The following is a 25,056-nucleotide window of genomic DNA, read 5'->3' as shown; positions in this document are numbered from 1 at the left end:
GATCAAAGAACATAGCTAGTATGTGAGAGTTGATGCAGTATCCATTTGTCTGTGATGCTCAGTGATTGGCCAGTATTTCAAATAAGTACAACAATTGTGACAGATTACTTTGCTATTAATTAATAAGGTATTAATATGGTATCAATTTCTGCTTTCTTCTCAGAGTAACTCCAAATGAAATAGCAAAGCTGTTTTTAGAAATTCACATACTGTACTGGTTTACACAAGCGCATGCATCTTGCAATTATTCATTGCTGAATGTGTGAACAAGTCAGAATGAAAGTAATTGGTTGAGATTATGTCAAAGTTGCATGTGATCTTCCCTGGTGATGCATTCACACGTGCCCCCTTATAATGTTGCAGTTAATAACCTGGCTTAATTATTTAAAGCTTTCTATACTGTCCTCTTACCAAGAGTCTCAGGATGGTCTTACAAGAAAGGAAAATAAAACAGCATCATCGTCTATAAAATTCCAATTAAAATGACAATTGAAACCTTAAAATGTTGGGAAAATAAAAAGGTTTTGGCCAGGTGCCGAAAAGAATAAAGTGTCAGCACCAGGTGAATCTCTCTGGGGAGCGTATTCCAGAACTGGGGCACCACCCCAGAGAAGGCTCCTTCTCTGGTTAGCCCCTCTCCTAATCTTCTGAGATGTGTAAGACTTGCTCTCCTTACTGTGCAATAAAAATGCATCTTTAACATCTGTTTTTTAAATTACTATTTTGCTTGTATCCAGTGTTAGTTTGATTTCAGTCCCATTCAGTGCAATGTGTTTACTCTGTGTAGGGCCAATACAATATGCTATTTTACAAAGATCTTTCTATACTGCTTAATTTTTTTCCAAGAAATCAGAAACTCTAAATAAGCAGCATAGTTAAGAACAATATGCCTGCTGACTCTAATTTACCATGTTTGGAGGTTGTGTATAATTCTCCAGCATGGATTCCTGGCTGAGAAATGGGTTCTGTTCTCTAATTATGAATAAAGACTTCTGGGGAAGGTCAGATTAATTGCAACATGAAGAGTGTTCACTTACAGGTTTGCTCACACATTACAAGATCACCATTAAAAAATAGAAATAATGACAAAACTAGTTTATGGAACATCATCATTTGTATAAGGTTAGGTAAAGGAATTTGCTATATTCTAGTTATACATAGTAACATACAGCTGCTCCTCTGAGTAGTTAAAATATATTTGTCATGTTAATAGTGTAAAAGTGGTGGAAATATAAATTGATTTGAGTGCATTGCATTTGTAAATTTCTTAAATGTAGCAGGGCTATTTCCATGGAAATATTTTTTAAAAAACCTGAATTAAGAATGGAAATACAGAGGCCTTGATACAGAGGCTATTATTTTGTAAAGAGTTTGATTTTTCCATCATGTTTTAAAATCAAAGTGCTCTTATGTTAACACTGCAGATGATTGTTTGTATCTACATTTTACTTGGTACTTATCTCTTTAATATACTTATGCAAGTCTCCAATACTGATCAGGTTCAGTAGATTCTAGACATTTGCTGTGGTGCAGAATCCCAGATTTGCTGTTGTAACCAAATAGCTGACTTGGCAAAATTAAAAAAAAAACCCATAAAACTTGTTCAGCAATTGAGGAGAAACAAGGCAAAAGCTTCTGCATTGGACACACTCATAAATAAGTAGCTTTCATGCTGTTGGAACGGCACCACACACTAACCTTCCTATAGGAGAGATATTAACAAATTTAGTGGAACTGTTTGGTTTTTTTTTAAACAAGAACTTGCTGTGCTTCTGTAAAATCTTGTTCTTTCCTTAAATTTCCACACTTCTTCTGATATGCCTGTACTGTCCGCTTACGGTTATCTAAAGTGGACTGCCTCAGTGTTTTGACTCATTAATAAGTTTTAAAATATATTTTTGACTATTTGTGCTTCAGTTAACCTGCCTTTGTCTTTCACATCAATTGCCAAACATGTTCAAATTTTAGTTCATGGAAAATTGCTGTGAGTTCTTCCATTGATGCTTCCCATTGTAACTTTAAAATAGCATACTGAGTATTGTAATATGGATGCACTAGGCAATAAAATACATCACAGATATGTATATCATATTGCAAAAATGCAGACAATTTAAGGGAAAACAATAATTTAGTGTTTTGAATTGCACCGTAATGAGAATCTTGCCTTTGTGGTATTCAGAAAGTTGTTTCAGTTGCTGTTTGGCCTATATCATGCAGTTACAGAAGGGCCTTTATCTACTGAATCATGAACCAATATTCCAGCCACCTCATAGTTAAATAACACCTCCCCAGATGCATTGAGAAAATAATTATTCTATACTGTAATTATAAAAGGAGGTTAGACCCTCCACACACACACACACACCCTATTCAGAAAGAAACCCTGTTTAGATAGCAGGTAATTGTTAGAAGTATGTATTTGGGACATATACCAGCCTTCCTCAATCTGAATTTTGCAGACCATTTTCAAATACATCCCTAAATTTTATTTGGACAAAGGTCTATATCTTGGCCTATATCTTCCCAAGGCTAAACATACCCAATTCTTTTAGTCTCTCTTCATAGGGCTTTGTTTTCAGTCCCCTGATCATCTCTGTTGCCTTCCTCTGAACCTTTTCCAGTTTGTCTGCATCTTTCTGTGTGGAGGAGTCTCTTAGAGGAGCTTTTGGCAGAATGTCTCCCCCAACAGATATATCAAAGAAATTGAAATCCCCTATTATTTAAAAAATGTGTGTGTGTGTGTGTGTATATATTATTTCTACCCTCTTCTTGAAACATTGGAAATTTGCTTTTCCAAAGTTTCATCCTTGTCTTCTCCTCGACTGCGTGGTTGGTCGTAGATTCCAAACACCACTGTTTACCCCATTCATTTTAATCCAGTTGCTCTCGATGGAGCTACAAGGCTGATTCTCCTATATTTCTGTGAAAACATATAGTGTGCTCCACCTCATTTTTCTGTTCCTTCTGTTTTTCCTGAACAAGCCATATCCTTCAGTTGATGAATTCCAGTCATGGGAGGCTTCTCACCAAGTTTCAGTTACACCTGTCAAGTCATATAAGATCAGAGTTTTTGTGAATTTTTAAAAAGGGATTGGCTGCATTTTAAACCAATTAAACCCTCCAATTAAAAGCAGCAGTAATCTAGTGTGGAAGCAATTAAAGTATGGATAACTGAAGCCGAGCCTCTCTTAGCAGAAGAGGCTGACATTGATAAATGGCACTTATGTCTGCTGCCTCCACCTGATCTGACAGGGATTAGTCTCAAAAGACCCCCCCCCCCATTACTTTGGGAGAACGCAACCCCATTCAGGACAGATCAGCCCATTTCTCCCAGATTGTCAGTATTCCTGGCCAATTATACATCTTGCCTGGGTAACACTTCAACTGAATTAATCAGTTCTTCTGCTTTCTTAGGGATGGTCAATAAAAATAATGTGTGCCATGATACTTCCACCTAAAGTTAATATAAGGAGAAATTAATTCTCTGGGCTGTTAAAAATACAATACTGCCACATCTGTACCTCTGGCGTAGAGACTGTGGCATTACACTGAAGAGCAAAGAAGAAATTAAGTTAAAGATCAGATCATTTTGTCTTAGTGAGGTTGATCAGGTAGTAGCATATATGGCAAAGTGAGGGCATTAAAGTTATGTGTGTAGAAGTAGCGAGAGGGGGAAAGAGGAGCAACACTCTTGATGTGATCTTTTAGTGAACAATTGGGATAAACTGAGCCCTTTGAGAGGCAGAGGCAGAAAGCACACCCCTCCTTGGGAAGATTCTTCTCCAGAGACCAGTCTTTAAAGAGTTATAAAATTTCTATCTTCAACACTTCTAAATGTACAGAATAAAATAAAATAATTGTATGTCAAATGCATTGAAGTCTCAAATATGGAGTCCTGTAACAGTCCTGGAGTCCTCTAACCCTAACCCTATCCCTATCTCTGTACCATTGGTGTCCCTGACCTTAATATATTTTGTTGGCATTTGAAGACAAGGCAAGCAGTGTTATGTGAATGATACCTTGTGATAAACAGACTGCCTCTTCTGTATACAGCAACTGTACTGTCTTAAAGTATTGGAAAGGTCAACAAATGTGCATATTGAAAGTTTTCTGTGCTATTGTGGCAGTTTTCTTGGGGCTGAAAACCACATTTTTCTTTCATAAGGGTTTCAGCATATGTTAGTATATTACTATTCATGGATCTGTTTGGCAGGCTTATTTTCAAGCTTATGGCTCATGCTAGTGTCTGCTGGCATGCTTCCATCATCCAGTCCCCACTCATAAGTTGTCATGTTGCCTGAACCTGAAAAAGTGAGTTGTTGGCATGGTTAACAAACCACCCACAACCCTAAAACAGCCTATGGATTCTGATAGCAAAAATTTATAGCAGAGCATTTTTATAAACATTAGCAAGTAGGGTCTGTGATGTGACATATTAACTGAAGAGTTCTAAGGCAGAAAATTAGACTAGATTAATGTTGTGAAAATAAAGGTTTTGTGTTACAGTATGTCAGTGCTAGTGACCAAACTGTACAAGTGATTAACTTCTGGGAGCTGTGATAATGTTCATGTTTACATATAGTACTGAGTTGCAGTGCTAAGCTAAAAATATACAATCAGTGTGTGGGTGTATATGCATAGTCCCCTTTAGGGAAGCTAACCAGGAAGCCACATAGCTTTCTATTGCATGTTAACACAATAATAATTTCCACTATGTCTCACCTTGAAATTTTGGTTAATTCTTATTATAATGGCTTGTTCGGGAGCAATTCAAAATTTCTGGTTTATGCATAACAGGAAGCTATGCATAGATATTTGCCCACTTGCATGAAGGGAGCACTGAAGCAGAATGAAGGGCTGTGTGCTTATTACGACTACTGATTTTGGGCTTATTAAGACAGAGATTTTTACTTTACCTTAGTATGAAGGCACAGCAGATCAGTTAACTGCATTATTCGATTATGTGGGTATTTCAGGTTGCCTGAGTTCCCCCTTCCCCTCAGGGCAAAAACTAAGGGAATGGACAGAAACTGAAAAAAGATGAGATTCCTCATGAGTTGTGCTTACAATTCAGTAATGAAAGCCCACACTCTTAACTAATTGCAACCATATTCATATCAAGCCAGTGTTTAAAAATGTTAATTACAACTTTTGCACTATTTATATTGGAAACCTGAATACTGTAGCAAATCTAAACTTATTACAAAAAGTATATTCTTTTATCAGGTACTGAAATTTAAATAAGAGTAGCTTAACGGAACAAGCTTATGCAACAGATCAGGTAATCATTGATTTGACATGTGGAATCCTAGCATTTTCTGGCTTGCCCTTACTGGAGAATTCATTCTGACATTGTTTATTGTACAAACAATGATCCTGTGTGTTTCTTTATATTAATATTTCCCCAAATTTCCATATTTTTATTTCCTGTCGTGTCCCCTGCACTTGAAATACATAGAAAAGCGACCTCTCCCTACCCCAAGCAGATTCAAAAGGGTCAAGAGTGCATCTAGCGATCATTTGATTAAACTAGCCAGACTGGTAAAAGTGCCACGAAAGCTAAATTCATAATATTATTGAAGTTATAAATATGCTTCAAACAGGGGACAAAAACATATTTCCTGTTAGATTAAATCATGCAGTACCAGTTTCTACTTGTGAATATGATCAGATTGGTCTTGGACATGTGGATACTGTATGAGCTGGCAAATTGCAAAGACAGCTGGCCAGTGTCAGTAATGATAGCAGCACATTCCAGTTGCTGTAATCATGAATTTTTCTGCTGACTGTGTCTGATCCACTGGGTTATGCCTCTTAAAGAAATTCATGTGATAGTGTGTTCAAGGATGATCAAGGATGCACATGTTGAAAAAAGCACCTTGCTTATTGGCCCCATGTCAACAGTTCTCTCTTTTAAAATGATTAGCACACCGAAACAGAAAATAAAAATCTGTGTACACAACTGAATGTACTTGAATTTCTAGAATTAAGCTAGATGCCCTGAGGGATTTTCTGCTTTGTACAAGCAGTTGCAAACCATTTAATCATAGACAAATGCTATATATGTTAGAGGGCAATACAATTTTCAGAGTGTCCCTACAATAAATTGTCTAATGACTTCAACTCTGTTCTGGTAAAACATCTTTTTACAGAATACGGTATGCTCATGACACACAACTCTATTCTTTTCATCAGCAGCAGGTGAAGCTGTGAATGTGGTAAACCACTGGTTGTAACAATGGTCAATGAACGTTAACAAACAATGCAGACAAGACTGAGATGCAGTTGGTGGGTGTTTTCTCTGACCAGATAGATGTTCAACCTGTTCTGGGTGGAATTACACTCCTCCTGAAGAGGCAGGTTCATAGCATGGTTTCTACTTGATCCCTTTTTTTTTATCATTTGAGGTTCAGTGACGCTTAGTGTTCTCTGTCAGCTTTGGCTGGTAGCCCAGCTGTGTTCCTCTCTGGGTAGGGGTAGCCTGGTTTCAGTAATCTGTGTTGTGGTAATCTCTCAACAAGGTTACTACAGTGGTACCTTGGCTCACAAACTTAACCTGTTCCAGGACTCTGGTCATGACCCAAATTGGCCGTGAGCCAAGTTAAATTTCCCCATAAGGTTCAGTGTAAATAAGGTTAATCTGTTCTGTAACTATTTTTTTTTTTTAATTAGAAAAATGTGAAGCAAAGTGACAACAAAGATCGCGGCCATCCCCCCCCCCCCCGAGCATGAGTGCGGCCATCTCCCTGCCCCCCCAACACAACCACAATGTGCCCGTCATCCCTGCATGCACCTGTCATCCCGGCACACTGGGATGACACAGGAGCAAACATGGGCGTGCTGTGGCGGGGAGAAATGGGCACAAACATGGGTGTGCTGAGGGGGGTGCCCTGGGAGGGAAAGATGGGTGCGAACGCAGGCGTGCTGTGGGGGGAGATGGGCACGATCGTGCTGTGGAGGGGGAGATGGCTGAGATCGTGGTTGCACTCATGCAGGAAAGACGGGTGCAATCACGGGTGTGCTTGTGTAGAAAAGACAGGAGGAATCACGGGTGCACTCGTGCAGGAAAGACGGACGTGATCTCGGCCATCTCCCCCCCCCGCCCCCAGCACAATCACGGCCATCTCCCAGGGGGAGATGGCCGCAATTGCAGCCGCCACCCAATGCGGAGTTCATGACCTGAATCGAAATTTTTATGAAATTTTTGTATGAGACCTGATTTGGTCATGAACTGAGGCATTTGTGAGCCAAGGTACCACTGTACAATGCACTCTGTGTGGGACTGCCCTTGAAGACTTCAGGAGAAGTTGTAGCTCATGCATAATGTGGCAGCCAGATTACAATAACTGAGACCAGTAGGTCTGAACATATAAGACCAGTTCTGGCTCACGTACACTGGCTGTCTGTATGCTTCTGTGCTGGTTTTAACGTATTAAATCCTTTACATGGCTTGGGATTACAGTACTTAACGGAGTGCCTCTCTCAATGACAATCAACCTGAACACCATGCTTAACATTAGAGGCCTTCCTCTGAGTGCCAACTCCAGGAGTAGCTTGGAGAGCAAAACAAGAAGAAGACCTTTCTCTGTGGTAGCTCTTCATCTATGGAATTATACCCCCATTGCAGCCTTGCCTGGCACCAGCCTTGTCATCTTTTCAGCTCCAGGTTGAGACTGCCCTTTATGCTCTGGCTTTTAAAGCTGCATCTGGATATCCAGGGGCTTGAGGAAATTACCCATCCCAGATATTTTGCCTTTAAATAGTTATTTTCTGTATGATTTTAGCATTCAAGGTTTCTTTTTTGATAAGATTTTATGCAATTTTGTATAATTTTGAATTATGTTGTATTTTATTGCATTCATTTTATGTGCGTTGTAAAGAGAGCTTTGGCTATTTAGAGATATAGAAATGAAATAATTATGTAATAATATATGAGCTGCTGCACAGTGCATGGATATGAAGGGTTTAATCAGCTCAGCAGTAAGACATGGGGGGCAAGGCTGTGAACACACCCTGCTCCCTTTTCTGTCCACTGTTCACATACGTTTACGCATGAAGGGGACTTAGATCAGGTAGAGAGGTAGTGGATACTTTATATAGCTGGGAGTAAGTTGCACTGAACTCAATGAGGGTTTGGTACTGATACATATAGGTAAGAATTCTGATCTTGGCTATCTAGAATTATATAGACCTGAGGAATAAATCCTCTGTGACAAATGTGAGGTGAATTAAAAAGGTAATTTGAATCAAGTTCAGTTTTAAAAATGGTCTTCCTTAGGAATGTTTTTCATTTTCAACAGTGATCCTTTGCTGTTAAGATTAGAGTGCACAATGAGAGTGTGAAATTATACTACCAAGTTATAGTATCATACTAAAAGCCAACTGGAAAATCTGTTCACTGTTCCTGATTTTGACAAGCATAAGATATGATGCAAGCGTGAAATGTAAAATATACACCATTTACAGTAGAAGCCTTTATCCTTTTATCTTCACAATGCCTAAATATAGTAAAGGGTCAAATTCTTAAATAAGATATAAAAATATACTTACAAGCATTTAGCTTGCAATGTAGGCTACATAAGTGGGGTAACATAATATTCACCATACAGACAAACAAATGGAAATACAAGCTAACATACTGATGTCACACAGAAGCAGTGTAGAGGGATGAAGGGTTCAGCCACAGAAACTGCCTGGTAGATGCATCATTAAAGAGGTCTAACCTGAACTAACATCTTGAGAGCTGATTTATTTGTTCTGGGAAACCCTAACCATGTTCCTAAGATAGTGCCAAGTTGGTGCTAACATACTGTAATAGGAGGGGTTTTTTAAACTAAGAAATGTGCTTTTCTCAGCTGACTTTATTAGGGTTGCTTACTGATTTATCATTTGACTTTTTAACCTGTTAAGAAATTTCTAGATAAAAATGTATCTTACTGAAACATCAGTATAGGTTATTTATAAGTAAAAGCCACTTTAAAAATATGCTTTTCTGTTCCCCTTTATGGTGGCACACTTGAATCAAAATAGTTTCAATAAAAGCAGGTATGTACTAAATTCTTAGCCCCACAAATTAAAATTGGTGTTTCCCAATTAATAAACTAAAACTTTTGCTGATGGATTAAGTAGATTAAAGATTGTTGCTATAATTAATGTATTTTCTTTCATCCACATTAATACAAGATGCCCAAACTCATCTTAAAGGCCACTTCCTCTTAAACTAATCCCCATATACAGCTGAGATTGAATGCCAAAATGAATTGAAAGGGATGGTGCTAAAGATAGAAATAAGTGCTGAGGCAGTCGCGCTGATGGGCAGAGAGGAAACTGTAGGGAAATAAAGCCATTTAGCATTTCTAAGAAGAGTTCTCATGGCCTATAGCACTGAATTTACCAGACTCCTGAATCTGACCCAGTGCCTTATGTAAGACCTGTAAAGGTCCAAAGGCCTGATCCATCCATATGTTCTCACAGTGACCAACCAGAGGCTTATGAAAAGCCTGCTGCAGCACATGAGGGCAGTAGCATTCTCCTACTATGGCCTCCAATACTGGAGGCAATATGTAACCATTATGACTAATAGCAATTGATAGCCTTGTATTCCTTATTTATGTATCTATTAGATTTCTCTCCCACTTTTTTTCTCACAAAGAATTCAAAATGCCTTAACCTAATTCTCCTCCTCTTGCTCTCAATCTTATCCCCACAACAACAACCCTGTGAGGTAGGTTAGGCCAAGAGAATCTTGAAAGATAAGTTGCATATTACTGTTAGAAGATCAGCCGTTTGAACTTGACTTCTGTAAGAAGTGGTTTACTTTCAATTTGTCAATAAGTAGAAGGGCCTCACCATTGCCACCACTATTTCCCTTAGCTGCCCTACCTTTTCTGCAGTGAAAACAAACACAATTAATCCAGCTTTTCTGCAGTCTCCTTATTCTGTACTGCTTTAACACCTTTTTCATTAGGGATGTATGTGAATTTTGTTTTCATTTGCAAATTATGTGACTATGTCCCGTTTGCAAACCAGAATGCAAACATGAGTAGGACTGCAATTCTTAGGAAATGTTTGCAGTTTTCAATATTAATAATCTGAGACACTTAGCAAACTCAAACATCACATGTTGGCCCAGTATCTAATAGTGCATCTGCCTACCTAGCTGATTACCTGCTTCTGGCATATTAAGATATAGCTTATTATTGATCTTAATATTATTTGTAATATACTCCTCAGAATCCTTCTTTATAACCCTTTTTGCATACTTACAAAAAGTTTGTGTTCCTTTTTCTTTTTGTTTGGGTATACTTTCCAGGTTCTGGAGGAAGTCTTTTCCCACCTCTTAATAGCTTCCTTGGCACTGCTTGTTAACCATGCTAGTGCACTCTTGGACTTTATGGTACCTTTTCTAACCTGCAGTATGCATTCTAGATGAGCATTTATTATTGTGGTTTAAGTAGCCTCCATGAATTCTAACTGATCTGCTTGTCTTTTTCAACTTTCTTTTTACCAGTCTTCTCATTTTTGAGACATTTCCTCTTTGGAAATGATTGTAATAGACTTCACAGGCAAGTTTTCACTCACACAGAAATTAAATTTGATAGGACTGTGTAACTTTTTTTCAGTCAATTCACATCTTGCAGCAGCTCCTGGGCACAACTTAGAAATAAGCCCACCCTTGTCTTTTGTTGGTCTCATGACCAGCTGTTCTAGGACACAGTCATTCATGGTATCTAGACACTTCAGATCTTTGTTGTGACTGGAACACACAATTTTCCAGAGAGAGGAATTGAAGTTGCCAGTGACATCAATTGAAGTCACAGCAACACATCTTTGTCTCTGATTTCATTCTAAATCTTAAGGTCACTTGAAGCATTTCGCTCAGGGGACAAGAACATTTCCTCCATACTAAAATGTATTTGAGACCTGATACTTTCATGCAAAGTGATTTTATAATAGAGTCAGCCCCTTTTCCAGCTTATTACTTTGTCCATTTTAATGCACAGAGTAACACCACCAAGTACTCTGGTCTCTGTCCTTCCATGTACCCAGATTTTATTTATTTATTTATTTATTAAAACATTTTTATGCCGCCCCATTCGCCGAAGCCTCGGGGCGGCTTACAACAATAAATTAAAACATCACAAATAACATTTTAAAATATATACATTAAAATAAGATACAAATATACAATATAAAATAAGCCACCCTGACCCGATAAAATTCAATAATATTATCATTTAAAATGCTGCTTGAATAAAAAGGTCTTCGCTTGGCGCCGAAAAACAAATAACGACGGCGCCAGGCGGACCTCTCTGGGGGTGCATTCCATAACTTAGGCGCCACCGCTGAGAAAGCCCTCCTCCGAGTAACCACCCTCCTAACTTCTTTCACGGAGGGCTCCCGGAGAAGGGCCTCTCCCGCCGATCTCAGGGGGCGGCTGGGCATATATGGATGTAAGTGCTCCTTCAGGTAACCAGGACCCAAGCCGTTTAGGGCTTTATAGGTCATCACCAACACCTTGAATTGGGCCCGGACTTCAATGGGAAGCCAGTGAAGCTGACGGGGACTGGACGTTATGTTCACATGATTCCAGTTCTCCGTCAGCAGCCTGGCAGCTCTATTTTGAACCAATTGAAGTATCCGGACCGTCTTCAAGGGTAGCCCCACGTAGAGCACGTTACAGAAGTCAAGACGGGAAGTCACCAGCGCATGTGTCACTGTTGCAAGGCAGTCGCAAGTAAGATATTTTTCTCCTTATTCTACCAGGTTTCCATTATGCCTACCAAGTGCTTCAGATCTTCCATTTTGACTTGAATACTTCCAGCCTTAGAATATAAATGTTGAATAACTGTGACCATCTCCATGTGTCTCCCTGTATATTTTCTCGTATTGTCCTTGGCCATTTTGACTATAATATTTTACTACAAACGTGGGTAATTTGTTGGCCCTCCAAATATTGGGGCCCACAGACTTAGTCAGTGGTAAGGGAACATGTTAGTTTTGTGCCAAAATAAGTTGCCCATTTCACTGAATGCTCATGTCTAATTCAAGGTGCTTCCATCCAAGCTGTCTTCTATGCCATGTCCCAGACCATCAGGTTTTGTGGATGGTGCTGCATCCACAAAATGAGATGGAAAAAATCTGTTGTATGAGTAACCCTTTGGTTGGACAAAATCTGTATGTAATACTTCATATGTTTTCCTAGAAATATGAAGACTTAGAACCAGTAGTAACTTGGATTTTTCCACTGTGTGCTTATGTAAATTAATCAGGTGAGCGGAAAGCTTAAATGTCTGTTAATACAATCATGTATAAGCTTATTAGTATGAAATGTGATTTAGTACTAATTAATGAAAGCGAATCTGTTCTTATCCCTATCCTCCTCCCCACACAAAGATAAATTTTCTACTGTTGGACAACATAGACGAACTGTGGCAAGGAAGTAATTGGACTAGAGTGATTTTATGTTAATACTAAGCTTGTAGGGTTGGGTGCAAAGTGTGCCTGGGCTACAATTCTGCTGCTGTGGTATACCCATGCTCATTTCAAATCAATTCTTTATTAGATTTGTACAACTCTGAAGGCTTTATAGCATGTTGAAAGGCCATTTACCTCTTACCAGGTTGCATTTTAGTGGACATATAACTGTCCCTGAGTATAATAAACAATAGTTACTGAATGTACATAGGATTGATTCCTTATGCACTCTTGTTTATACTCTTCACTTTTTAAATTAAGTCTTTCCTTGGACATTTTACTTGCATAATTGTTGCTTAGACTTCTGAGATTTTTAGGCTACAGAACAGTATCTCTGTATTGATCTGCAGTTGCACTTTTCTGTCATTCCAGTTAATGTTCCATCCTTTCTGCAGTGATGTGCAATGGGAGTTTTTCATCATTACAGTAAAACACTGGATGCAATTCCAGTCAAATTAGAACATTCCAAAATTGTAATTCAGTTTTCCTCCAGGTAACTAGACCAAGCCAAATATCTCTTTTCAGTGCCTTCATTCACTGATAGATCATGCTGTCTTATGTCTAAAGTATTTATCAGTATGCCAGTAAAAATATTTTTCAGTCAAAGTTCTACATATAACTTTTAAGCCATACTATTCCCCTTCTCACTTTCCAGCTAATTCATAAAGTAAGCACATGCAGGCTGGCATTGTGTCTGTTGGATCTTTCTTCCACCCCCTTCTGTACAGTGTAAAATGAGAAAAAGCTGTATGTTTATATAACCCTATACATATGCTCACAAATGGGATTGAATCCAGCTGTGCTCTTTCATGTCAATATGTTAATTGATCTATTTATATTAAAAGGGTGACCCAAACAGAACAAGAATTGGATTCTTAGAAGTAGTTGATACCTGATTGTCTCCATTCCTTTCTTTTCTCCCTGAGCCCCTCTAACTAGCTACATCCATTTCTTGACTGTACTTCTAGTTCATGGCATACTTGTTCCTCTTTGGGACTGTCTGCTACAATAGCGTTGTTTCAGTTCAGTTCAGTTCAGTTCAGTTCAGTTCAGACTTCCCCAGCCTACTCCTTTCCAAATGTTTTGGGCTACAACTCCAGCATTCTTGAATACTGGGCATGTTGGCTGGGGTTGATGGGACTTCAAAGCACCTGGCAAACATCTGGTCAGAGAAAGTTGTTCTAGTTGGTTTTTGACTTTATTAGTGTTCTCGTTACATTTCTAAGCGGAACAATCACTCTGCTTCCTCCTATGTAGATTTAAATGGATGTGTGTAACACAATTCTTCCTCAGCATGGAGCCACATGAGGCACCTTATGTTCTTCATCACACATTGCTTGTTTAATTGTTTTAATCTTAACAGTTAGTACAGCTGAGTTAAATCAGTTTGTCAGCTCATTAATCACTTAGTATGAAAACTTTACTCAGCTTCAAGACAAACAGTACAATAATTTGTCCTTTTCAAGGCCATGCCCAAATCCTGGAAAATAGATATCCAGTTTTGTCATTCTTTTCACTGCAGTATGAGATTTTTTTTTTTTTTTTTTTTTGGTGCTGGGTCCTTCCATCTCAGTAGATTTTTGAAATTACAAACTATGTTATGTTAATGAATTAGGAGATACGTTGTCCTTAATTTTATTAGAAGGCATTTCCGATTACAAGGGACTTGTGTGTCCTTCTTAAAATTATGTGCTCTTGTTTAATCTGAATTTATTTGCAAAGCACTACTGCATTGGCACAAAAATATGCTAATTCTGGTGTAGTTCAATCATTACATGCCTTTTCAACTTACGTGACTTCACAAACAGTTTTCCCATAGCAGAAGACTGACACATCAGTGTTAAAAATGCCTGATGATTTGAGCTTCCTGGTTTTAACCTTAGTACCATACTTTTATTTCTTTACTAAATGTCTCTCCCTCCCATTAGCCAAAATGGCTCACCATAAATGCTGGTAATAAACTGGATTGATTTAAATTTATTTATTTATTTCAAGCATTTATATCCCATCCTTCCACCAAGCGCTCAGGACGGCTTACACAATATAAATTATAATGTAAAACCTCACTTATTAAAACAATATAAAACAACACATCATGAACTACACAATTACATTCCCCAAAGGATCATTTTGACCAAATCTTGTACAGATAGTCTTCACTTCCTTTTTCCTCTGAAAACCTGTCTCCATGGAATACAGACTGGGTGCGGGGATGAGAATAAGCTATACCTTAGTTATGTTTACATGTTTGGACAGGTGTCCCTGTACAGTTTTCTGTACATTTTATGTTTTATTAATTTGGAAAGCAGCACTATAGTACTATAATACACGTACATCTTAGTGCTATTTCAGTCAACAGAAAGGATAAAGGGAATTGTCAAGCTTCAGAAAATAACTGCCTTCTAAATTCCATAATGGAAGTGATAACCTATACATACTCTTCAGTTGGAGTTCTAGAAAATGGAAAATCTAGTAATAGTATTACCAGATAATATTACCAAATAGTGCATACTGATATGCAGTCAGCAATCAAATCAACTGTATAAAGTCAGTGTCCAAAATTGAGTGGAGAACTGCTAAAAGTGCAGGAAGCTCTCTTCAGAAGGGTGCCTTTAATGAGTACAGGGTGATAAAAGTGACAGAGGTGCTAGTACATTCCCTTTCCTCTTATGTTTGATCTGACTGGATTAGAAACACCTTAATAGAAGTAAAGTGTTGCTTTCCAAATTAGTAAAAAATAAAATGTACCGAAAACTGTACTGGCACATATGTCTAAACATATGAACATGACTGGGTATACCCTATTTTCATTTCCCACTCACCCCCATCTGTATTTCATGGAGACAGGCTTGCAGAGGAGAAAGGAACAGAAGAAAGTCTCTGCAAGATTCAGTCAAAATGATTCTTTGGAGAACTTATTTCTGCATGTAGTTGCCAAAATCCAGCTTGAACTTAGTTGCAGGTAATGCGTTTGATGGGTTTCAGTGGAACTTGATTGTAGTTAGTTTTGATTGGATTAATGCCAATATGTGGGAACAGAATGATCCTCTCCAACAGGAATGCCTAATGTTTCCCCTCGACCAGTACAGAATATTTGCTTAAAACCAAGTTTTAAACATCAAGTTTAACTTAAAGTTAGCTAAGTCAACAAAAAGACGGATCTGAATCAACTGTCATCTATCCATCCATCCATCCATCCATCCACTCACAGAGCGAGCGAGCGAGCGATGGGGGGGAGGGAATCCTAATGTACTAACTGGCTAAAGCTCATACTGAATGGTGCATTTGTATTGTTTAAAATTCTAGTGGCTTTTTTCTAGTTCTCCTTTTCCTGGTTGCAGAACTTGTGCTGAGGGCTAAGCACAAAGTAGCTAACATTGCTTTTGCTTACAGGTGCCTTTGCTTATGTCTTTGTTTGTTTAGTGATAACTTAGTTCCCAGAACTATTCAGAAGCAAGGTCTGGCAGCACACTGCATTTTGGTTTTTTGTAAGATGGAAAAGGAATGTCCTTGTTGCATAATAAAATAAACATTCAGTCTTTGAGATCTGAGAAATCTTTTATAAAAGTAGGAGTATATAAGATGTGAGTGAGCCGACTAAGTGGAATGATTGAACGAGAGAACTGTTTCTGTTTTGCATTTTGGGGTTTCCAGAGTTATGCTCATAGGCACAAATGTGTTCTTTTTTACTGGTTTCCTAGCTTTGCTGTCTTTCCTCAGTCACTGTAAGTGTGTGTATCCTCTTAGAAAAAAATATTATTAGCAGAAATGTTCATAAACATGCTAGAACATGTTAGCAACCAATCCAGTTTCTACGATGTATGTTTTGTCAATGAGCATTCGCTATAGGTGATGTTAATCTCTAGGCTTTTTTTTTTTTTAATTTTCCTCATTTTTGGGGTTTTGGTGGTGAATGAGCCACCAAACTACTTTTTCAGTTCTCTATTATAATTAGATACTATGCTTGTTAGAGACAGAAGTACCAATGATTCCATGGCTTTCTCTTTGTAGAAACCAAGAGATTAGAAATTCTACAGTAAATGGTAATAGAACATGTTGTTGAACCTTTCTGCATGCCATCACTGTTTCAAGATGCCCAATGGATAAATATTCCAAGCCTGTCTTTCAGCATGGGTGAGAGTTTTGAAGTCAGGAAGCAACTAATGTAACTTTTCAAAATACTGCAGTGTTTTCTTCAGTGAAAATAGCCAATGATAGTTTGAGAAATACACTAAAATAGTTAATAAGTTGGCCCTTGATTATTAAATGAAACTCATTGCTTGTAAAATAGTGTAAACATCAAGGTGTGGAATCTTCTGTGTTGATCTGTATTGCAGGGAAAATTCAAAGTACAATCCATCTTTGGTTGAATTTTATTGGTTGTACATTTGTTTTACAGATGGTTTTAAACTGATTGTTGATATTATATATTGTTTTGATTGTTTCTGAGATTTCCATGTTAATAGATAATATATAAAAACATAATAATTAATTCTTCAGTGGGGATCAAATATTTATTTATTTATTTATTTATTTATTGCACTTCTGTGTCATACTAGATAGCTGAGTGCCAGTTGGAGTTACTTCTTCATTATACCATTTCATTAAAAAGTTAATATCATTTTAACACATCTGCCAGGCTTTAGGTGTACAGCTGTTTCTATAACAATTGTATTGAGGCCTAGTTTTTTTAAATGGGAAGTTAGGCAATAAACTTGTTCATGGACATTCTGTCTGTCCAGAAGAAGACTAGGCTTCTTTTCAAAGACTAGGCTGTCTTCTTTCTTGTATCTTGCCTTCTTTTTAAAACACATGCAAAGCTTCACTAAATGAACAATACTTAATTATGAATCCAAATTTGTATTAAAGTGGTGCAATCTGTGCATAAATTTGTACCTTGAGTATTGTTTTGAGGAATAAAACAAATGTAAGCTAGTAAACTGGTGGCCAACATCCCGTTTTTGGGCAAGGTGTTGGAACGGGTGGTGGCGGGACAACTCCAAGCACTCTTGGATGAAACTGATTTATCTGGATCCATTTCAGTCTGGCTTTAGACCCGAGTACGGTACTGAATCTGCCTTGGTCGCCCTGTATGATGACCTATGCAGGGAGAGAGACAGGGGGAGTGCGTCCCTGTTGTTTCTCCTGGACCTCTCAGAGGCTTTCGATACCATCGACCATGATATCCTTCTGGATAGGCTGGCGGGACTGGGAGTAGGAGGCACTGCTTGTCAGTGGTTCCGCTCCTACCTTGACGGCCGATTCCAGAAGGTGGTGCTGGGGGACTTTGGCTCTGCGCCATGGCAACTTTGCCATGGAGTACCGCAGGGGTCCATTTTGACCCCCTTGCTATTTAATATCTACATGAAACCGCTGGGAGAGGTCATTAGGGAGGTTTGGGCTACGGAGTCATCAATACGCTGATGACACCCAGCTCTACCTCTCTTTTTCAACTAACCCAGGTGAGGCAGTGGCTGTACTGAACCGGTGCCTGGCCGAGGTAATGGGCTGGATGAGGGCCAATAAACTGAAACTCAATCCAGATAAGATGGAGGTTCTGTTGGTGGGTGATTCGAGCTCCTGGGTAGGCGACTTGGGCCTTGCCCTGTGTGGGGTTGCACTCCCTCTAAAGGACAGGGTCCGTAACTTGGGAGTGCTCCTTGACCCAGAGCTGTCCTTGGAAGCTCCAGTGACAGCGGTGGCGAGGAGTGCTTTCCTTCAGCTTCGACTAATCCATCAGCTGTGTCCCTACTTGGAGGAAGATTGCCTAGCAACAGTAGCACATGCATTGGTTACTTCCCGGTTGGATTTCTATAACGCACTTTATGTGGGGCTGCCCTTGAAGACAGTTCGGATACTTCAGATGGTTCAAAACAGAGCTGCCAGGATGCTGTTGGGAACTGGGCATTATTCTCATATAACCCCAGTCGTCTATCAGCTCCATTGGCTTCCCATCAAAGTCTGGGCTCAATTCAAGGTGCTGTTTATTACCTATAAAGCCCTAAACGGCTTGGGACCAGGATACCTAAAGGAACACCTTCTTCCCTATTTGCCCTCCTGCCCCCTGAGATTGGCAGCAGCCCTCCTCCGGGAACTCTCTGTGAAAGATATTAGGAGACAGAGTACCCGGAGGAGGGTCTTCTCTGCAGTGGCGCCCCGTCTATGGAATGCGCTCCCCAGAGAGGGCCGCCTGGCGCCGTCATTATATGTTTTTTTGGCGCCAGGTTAAGACCTTTTTATTTAATCAATATTTTAACAAGTTTTAATATTGAATTTTATTACCATATTTTAATTGCAGCCAGAGTGGGTTGTTAATTTATTCATATTATACTGTTATGTACTGAATTTTATTTGTGTAAGCCATCCTGAGGCTCTCGCAAAGGACGGCATACAAATATCTTAAATTAAATAAATAAATAAATAAATAAATAAATTTGAACTGAACTGAACTGAGGTATTGCAAATTCTAAGCAAGACTATTTTTTGCCACTCTAATATGTAATGCAGTGAACATTGAATCAGTTTCTTAAGACAGTCAAAAGTTAATTGGTAAAATGGTACATCTCAATTTTTTGCAATAGATAAATTAGAACACATTTCTGAAAGATAGTGCATTTCTCCACTTTCATTGGTCCAGCAAAATATAATGTGTAAGTACTTGAAAGGTTGTCACAGAGAGGAAGGGCTGGAATTCTTCTTAATCATCCCTGAGTGCAGGACATGAAATAATAGACTCAAGTTATAGGAACCCGGGTTCCAGCTGAACATCAAGAAGAATTCCTGACTGCTAGAGCAGTGCGACAATGGGACCAGTTACCTAGGGAGGTTGTGTAATTTATTTCATTGTTTTTTCCAGTTGTTTTCTTACTGTTGTTGTATTTCTGCCTTGTACCTATATGACCATTAGCATTTGCATCATAATAAACAGTGCTTAAACCGTTATTTTTCTTCAATGGTAAGCATGCTTTTTTCCATGATTTATAGTTTTGTGGTAGGCTGATTTTTACTGCCACAACTTTGTTGCATTTTTCCTCTCTTTCATGTATATTTGGAAAGAAAGATACTATGAAAGCTTGGAACTGAAACTATCCTATCTCCCTTCCTTCCTGTTCATAAATATGAACAATTGAATTCTGCTTTTTCTTTCTTTGCTGATCCTGGTTTTAATGGCTTTTGGGGAAACACCAACATACTGCGGTACTTCCAACTAATTTCTTAGCAAAAGCTATGGAAGTGCAGTATGGTAACAAATGTAGGTATTGATTTAGGCTGCTGTTTTAATTGCAGTGTTTCTGAAGGTAGATACATGATACAACTTGTTGGCATAAAGTTTAGATCTGGGGGAAACATGTCTGTCCTTGTGTGTGTGAAAAACATGCAAAGCTAGTAAGGTAAATTCTTGACTTTCCTTTTCAAACAGAAGTATGACCACATTCTTCCTGGTATTTAGATTGCTATATTTAATGCTCTTCACTTCTTGTTGTTTCATGTAGATCCATTATCACTTCAAGTAACTATAATTTTATCAAGCAAAGAATATGTATAATTTATAAGCATATGAAAAACTCTCTGAAAAAATACCTAATTCTACAATTGGAATAATCTCTGCCAGTTAAGAAAACTTGCATTCTTGCTGGTTTTCATCATTCATTTCTGCAAGCAACAAGCTGGGCAGAAGATATGATGGTAGTTTTGAATGCCAAAGCCTTCCTTTCTATTAGAAGCAATAACACCTTAAAATTTTCCAGATATTGCATATACTTTTTCATTCTTAAATTAACTTTAACCAAAATGATGAAAGCTGACTGTTGCTGCTGCTAGAGAGGAGGAAAGTGAGAGAGGCATTTAACGTAATGTTTCAGAAGCTGCAAATTGGAGGGCAACATGAGTGTGGTGAGGGCCAGCATGGTATAGTGGTTAAGAGTGTGAAACTGGGACTCAGGAGAACTGTGTTCTGAGTCCCACTTAGTCATGGAGCTCACTGGATAACGCCAGGTCAATCACAGACTCTCAGGTCAGCCTACCTCACAACGTTGTTGTTGTGAAGATGCATTGAGAGGAGGAGAATTATATAAGTCACTTTGGATTCCTTGAAAAGAAAAAAAGAGGCAGAATAGAATTATAATTAATAAAATAAATGAATGAATAAATAAATGACTGGCCACTAGGGTGACTTAGCAATAAATCTTTTTTCAGGCAGGTATCCCCCCCAGAAGTTTTGAACTACAACTCCCAACCCCTTTTACCATTGGTCATGCTTGCTGGAGCTGGTGGGAGCTGAAGTTCAAAATAACAGGTGGGCCCTGGGAAAATAGATTCAATTCTTGTAATTATTTGAAAGGGGATTTATATAGTAGAACTCCATTGTACAGAACTGTAGTACTATTTCTTTTTGCATCCTGCTTGGGTTTCTACTATGTATGCAGTACTTTATGTCAAGATATTTGTGGAGCTACATATGGAGATGTCAGATTGAAACCTTATTTGTGAAAATGATTGGACTACTTTATTTTTCACCAATATAAAACAACTTAATTGCTTCTGACTTCAGCAGCTACTGATCTTTATTAATAAATGAAGAAGCTCCTCTTAATAATTTCAGGACAGTTCTTACAGCTTTTTAACACAAAATCCCATGACTCCTCCTTTCCAATTGCTACTACATAGTTGAAGCATAGTAGCATAGTTGTGCTTTAGCAGCCAAGGGGCTTCTACATGCTTTCCAAAAGGAAGGAAGAAAGGAAGGAAGGAAGGGTATTGTACTGAGTGGTACAGTTAGGTAATTTCAAATTTTGTGTATTATTTCTTTTATTTCACCGTGTGGCAAGCCGGACTTGCTGTTTTAGGGCTGCTTCTGTTTATTCTGCTTAGTGGATTTCTGTCACAGTTGTGCTGTGATGGTACCACTACTGGTATGAAGTAGGGAAGTTCTGTCCTTCTGAAGTGGCTGAAGCAGTGTTTCATAGTCTTACCATGGTAGTTTGTGAATCATTGATAAAGATAGCTAGCTAGAATTTTGCTACCGTCTTCCCTTTTTAGTTTGTTCTACTCCTTAAATTTCTGTATTAATAATTGCAAAAACAAATTAAGCTCTCTTTTTCCCCCCTTGCCCCAGGTCCAGCAAGACTATGAACCTCTGTTCCAAATGCTTTGCTGGTAAGTGCAGTGTGAAGGTTTGGTTTTGAGGGTTATTTTATCTACCTTAAAAAAGAGATTCAGTCTAACTCAGTTGGCAACAACCCCCTGAAAGTTTATGCATGGGTGTCTATTTCTTGGTGTGTGTGCATGAAATCAGATTCTCTTCACTCCAGTGCTTCATTTATTTGCTCAAGTTTGTTGAAACAGTCTCCCATGTGTATAAAAGCAAGAGCCTCTTGTGTACAGGCCCCAATCAAGCCTTCACTCAGTGAAGTTTACAGAATTCTGGAATGTCCTTGACCTACACAAGCATGAAGTGTTCAGATTACTGTTCTTGGGATTTTGAATTCAGTTTAACTATATTTAATTATCTCTAAGTTTCTGTTTGCAGCTTCTGTTATAGGTAGCAAAATAGACTTGCCCCAGCCATAACTTACCAATGAAGAAATATTTGAGTATTAGTTAAACTATATCACACATTAAACTGTTTAACTAAAACTATTTGCTATCACCTTTAATGGTTGTTGCAGTGGCAAATAAATTCATTGCTCCGATAAGCCAACATACTGTGTTATATGTGATTACTCCTTAGTATGTAAAGTGCTTTTACCATGTTTTATTTTGTCTTCTCAACAGCAGTCTCTGGACGTGTTTGGCCAATCACAGGGGAAAAGAAGCCACCGTGGCTTCTTTTCCATGCCCCCCGTGTGCTGGCTGCGCATCGCGTGATTTCTCTCATGGTGCGTGGCTTCTGTTGTTATCTGAAACCAGAGAGGTGTGCAGCTGGGGTGGCTTCTTTTCTCCCCGTGATCTTTGGAACCTGGCCACTATTATTCCTATTTTATAGATGGGGAGCAAAGACATGGAGATAGGAATTTGTTTAAACTTGTGCAAGTTTGCAGCTGAGCAACATCTTGAACATCTTTTTCTCATAGGTCTTGACCCAGGATGGCTAGCCTTTCTGGGTCCTGCATCAAAAGCCCTTTCCCTGATATCCTCAGACCATCTTCCACACCTGCTTTTCCTTTCTCTGTGCAAAGAGCAACAGAGACTTATATGTCTCTGCATGGACAAAGGATCTTCACTTGTACTACAGGGAGTAGTTCCTTTAACTGCCAGCTGAGTAGTGCATTTGGGAATCCTAGTTATCCTCTTTTGCAGGATAATAGAAAGCTTTCCTCTCCCAGCATTAGAGACAGGGAGCAATCTCTCTCAAGTGCTGGGAATCCTTGGTCTTATTTCCAGTCAGTGATTGGAGATTAGTCTGTATTTCCTAGCTCTGGAATAGTGGGGCCTGAGAAATGTCCACAGGCCAATTTGGGCTGCAAGTTCCTCACCTGTGATCTGAGCCCTATACATGTGGTTGCATAAGATAGTTTCTAGCTCATCACAGAGTTTCTTAATTAAAATCTGTAGTAATTCTACAGCATTACAATTAATGAACAGGAATATATAATAGGCTTACAATCTGTGTGACTCTGGGCAAATTTCATATCCCCATCCTCTGTTTCTGTGATTATCAAAAATGAAGTTTATCATGCCCCATCTGCATGGGTATCAGAGGAAGATGTGGACTGTGAAGCCCTTTAAGTCTGCAAAGTACAACAGAAGAAAGTAGCAATAAAATAAACTCCTTTATTAGGCCTGTGTCACTTTTGCAGCAGTAAGTATTCTTCTTAAGTCACTCTAGAGCAATTCAGATGTTAGAGTTCCTAACCAGTCACGGAATTAGCAAGATAGTGCTATGTTGTTATAAAAACCCATATGACTGTTGAATTTAATAGTCCAGGGTTCCATTTTAGAATGCCATATTGCTTTGATGATCATGGTTTAAACTAATTTTAAAATAAGGAAACATTAGAAGAACAATGACAAATTAAATATTCATGTCATTAGTTGATCAAAATGCTTGGCAGCAAATAAGAGCTCATAGGATTTAGATTGTGCTGTGTGTGCTGTTTCAGACAGTTACTACACAGAAAAAGCAACATGGGAATATGCAGAGACTGTTATCAGTAGCTGCTGCACAGCTGTATAACTCTAATCTCCGATATTGGCTATACAGTGGCAAAAACATGAGGTATTAAGGTGCTAGTTTTAACCATTTATCTTGGCATTAGGCTTTGAACTGTATCCCAGATAGACACAGTTGTGTTCAACCCTACAGAAGCCAATAGTATGAGAATGTTTTAAATGGCAGAGTGATCTTTGTAGCAAAACTGGACAAAGCCAACCTTTTAGATATTGTCTTCCTCCTAGATTGTTTCTGAGTGATGGAGTTGGCTAGCAACTGGAATTAGGGAACGTGTCCAGTGATATCACAGTGCTAGTGATAATGACATTGCACTAGAGTAAACCAATGATAGTGCAATGTCAAGAGTGCTTGCTAGGCCATAGGAAACAGCAAGGATTCACCACTGAATTTCAGTGACCATAAGGATGTGGTAACTTAGCACACTCTCAAGGAGATGTAGGCAGTTAAGCATAAATTGAACTACAAATACAATTTTGCTTCCTGGATGCCAGTTTGTGTTTTCCATTATCAGAATACTGATTCTATGATGATTAGCCAGACTGCTTAAATAAGAAAAATGTTGAACCCTTAAAAAATGAACTTCAATACATGCAAAAGGTTAAAGAATTCATGAGCACAAACTTCCCACAAACTGAAACACATTTAACCTGTATGTAAAACAAGGATCATTTCCATGCTTATATTTAGTTAGCTATACTTGCAAACTGAATGTTTGAAGGAAAACCTAATGCTTTTTGATCTTTACTTCATTTTGTCTTTCTCTCTTTTTTTTTTTTAGAAAAAAGAAATCCACACAATGAAAAAGGTTAGTAACTGACAAAATTAATTGAAAAGTTTAAAAACAATTCAGGTCTCTTATCCATGTCCTTTGCACAATCCAACTGCCTTTGCTCCAAATTTCGTAGAAAGGAGTATAAATTTATAAATTACAAAGTCAGCTAAGTTATAAAACAAAATAGTGCCTATTCTCCGTGCATCAGAGCATTTTACTTGTAATCACTGGATATAATTTTATCACTTCCAGATACTCCTTCCATATTTCAGATTTATGGTGATCTGATGTGACCTGTAATGACACGAAATGCTACTAAATGTTACTGGGATTTACCCTTAACCACCAATAAAACAATGGGTGAATTTGCATGACTCAGAAACTAACCATGGAAATAAGTTACACAGTGTGAGTGGTTTGATGAAACAGCCAAAGGCTCACAGATTATTAGACCCATTGTGAAGGCTGTAACCTTCCCCCTCCAAAGGGACTTAAGAACATAAGAAAACCCATGCTGGATCAGACCAGTGTTACGTCTAGTTCAACACTGGGTACCCAGTGTCAAAACAGTTGCTCACGGGATCATTCAAGACACCCTCCAGCCTAAGCACCTCAGCAAGATGTGTCTGTAGGC

The 25,056-nt window shown here is 38.5% G+C and overlaps 1 protein-coding gene across 2 annotated transcripts in view; it reads left to right on the top strand.

Moving 5' to 3' along the window:
* The window catches only part of ZFAND3 (zinc finger AN1-type containing 3), a 163,689-nt gene that overhangs the window by 23,442 nt on the left and 115,191 nt on the right, over window positions 1-25,056 (top strand). Inside the window, exons 2-4 of one of the 2 annotated variants that reach the window (XM_044443883.1) lie at window positions 21,593-21,633; window positions 22,252-22,355; window positions 24,429-24,455. In XM_044443883.1, coding sequence (XP_044299818.1) covers window positions 21,623-21,633; window positions 22,252-22,355; window positions 24,429-24,455 — 142 coding nt within the window. In that variant the 5' untranslated portion in view covers window positions 21,593-21,622. The remainder of the gene's footprint in view (window positions 1-21,592; window positions 21,634-22,251; window positions 22,356-24,428; window positions 24,456-25,056) is intronic. The other variant, XM_044443973.1, reaches the window with a different exon arrangement.

This window comes from Varanus komodoensis, unplaced genomic scaffold, assembly GCF_004798865.1.
Source record: "Varanus komodoensis strain SLA01 unplaced genomic scaffold, ASM479886v1 scaffold1, whole genome shotgun sequence".
NCBI lineage: Eukaryota > Metazoa > Chordata > Lepidosauria > Squamata > Varanidae > Varanus > Varanus komodoensis.
The sequence above is the reverse complement of the archived record's forward strand: the minus strand, read 5'-3'. Positions and strand labels throughout refer to the sequence as shown.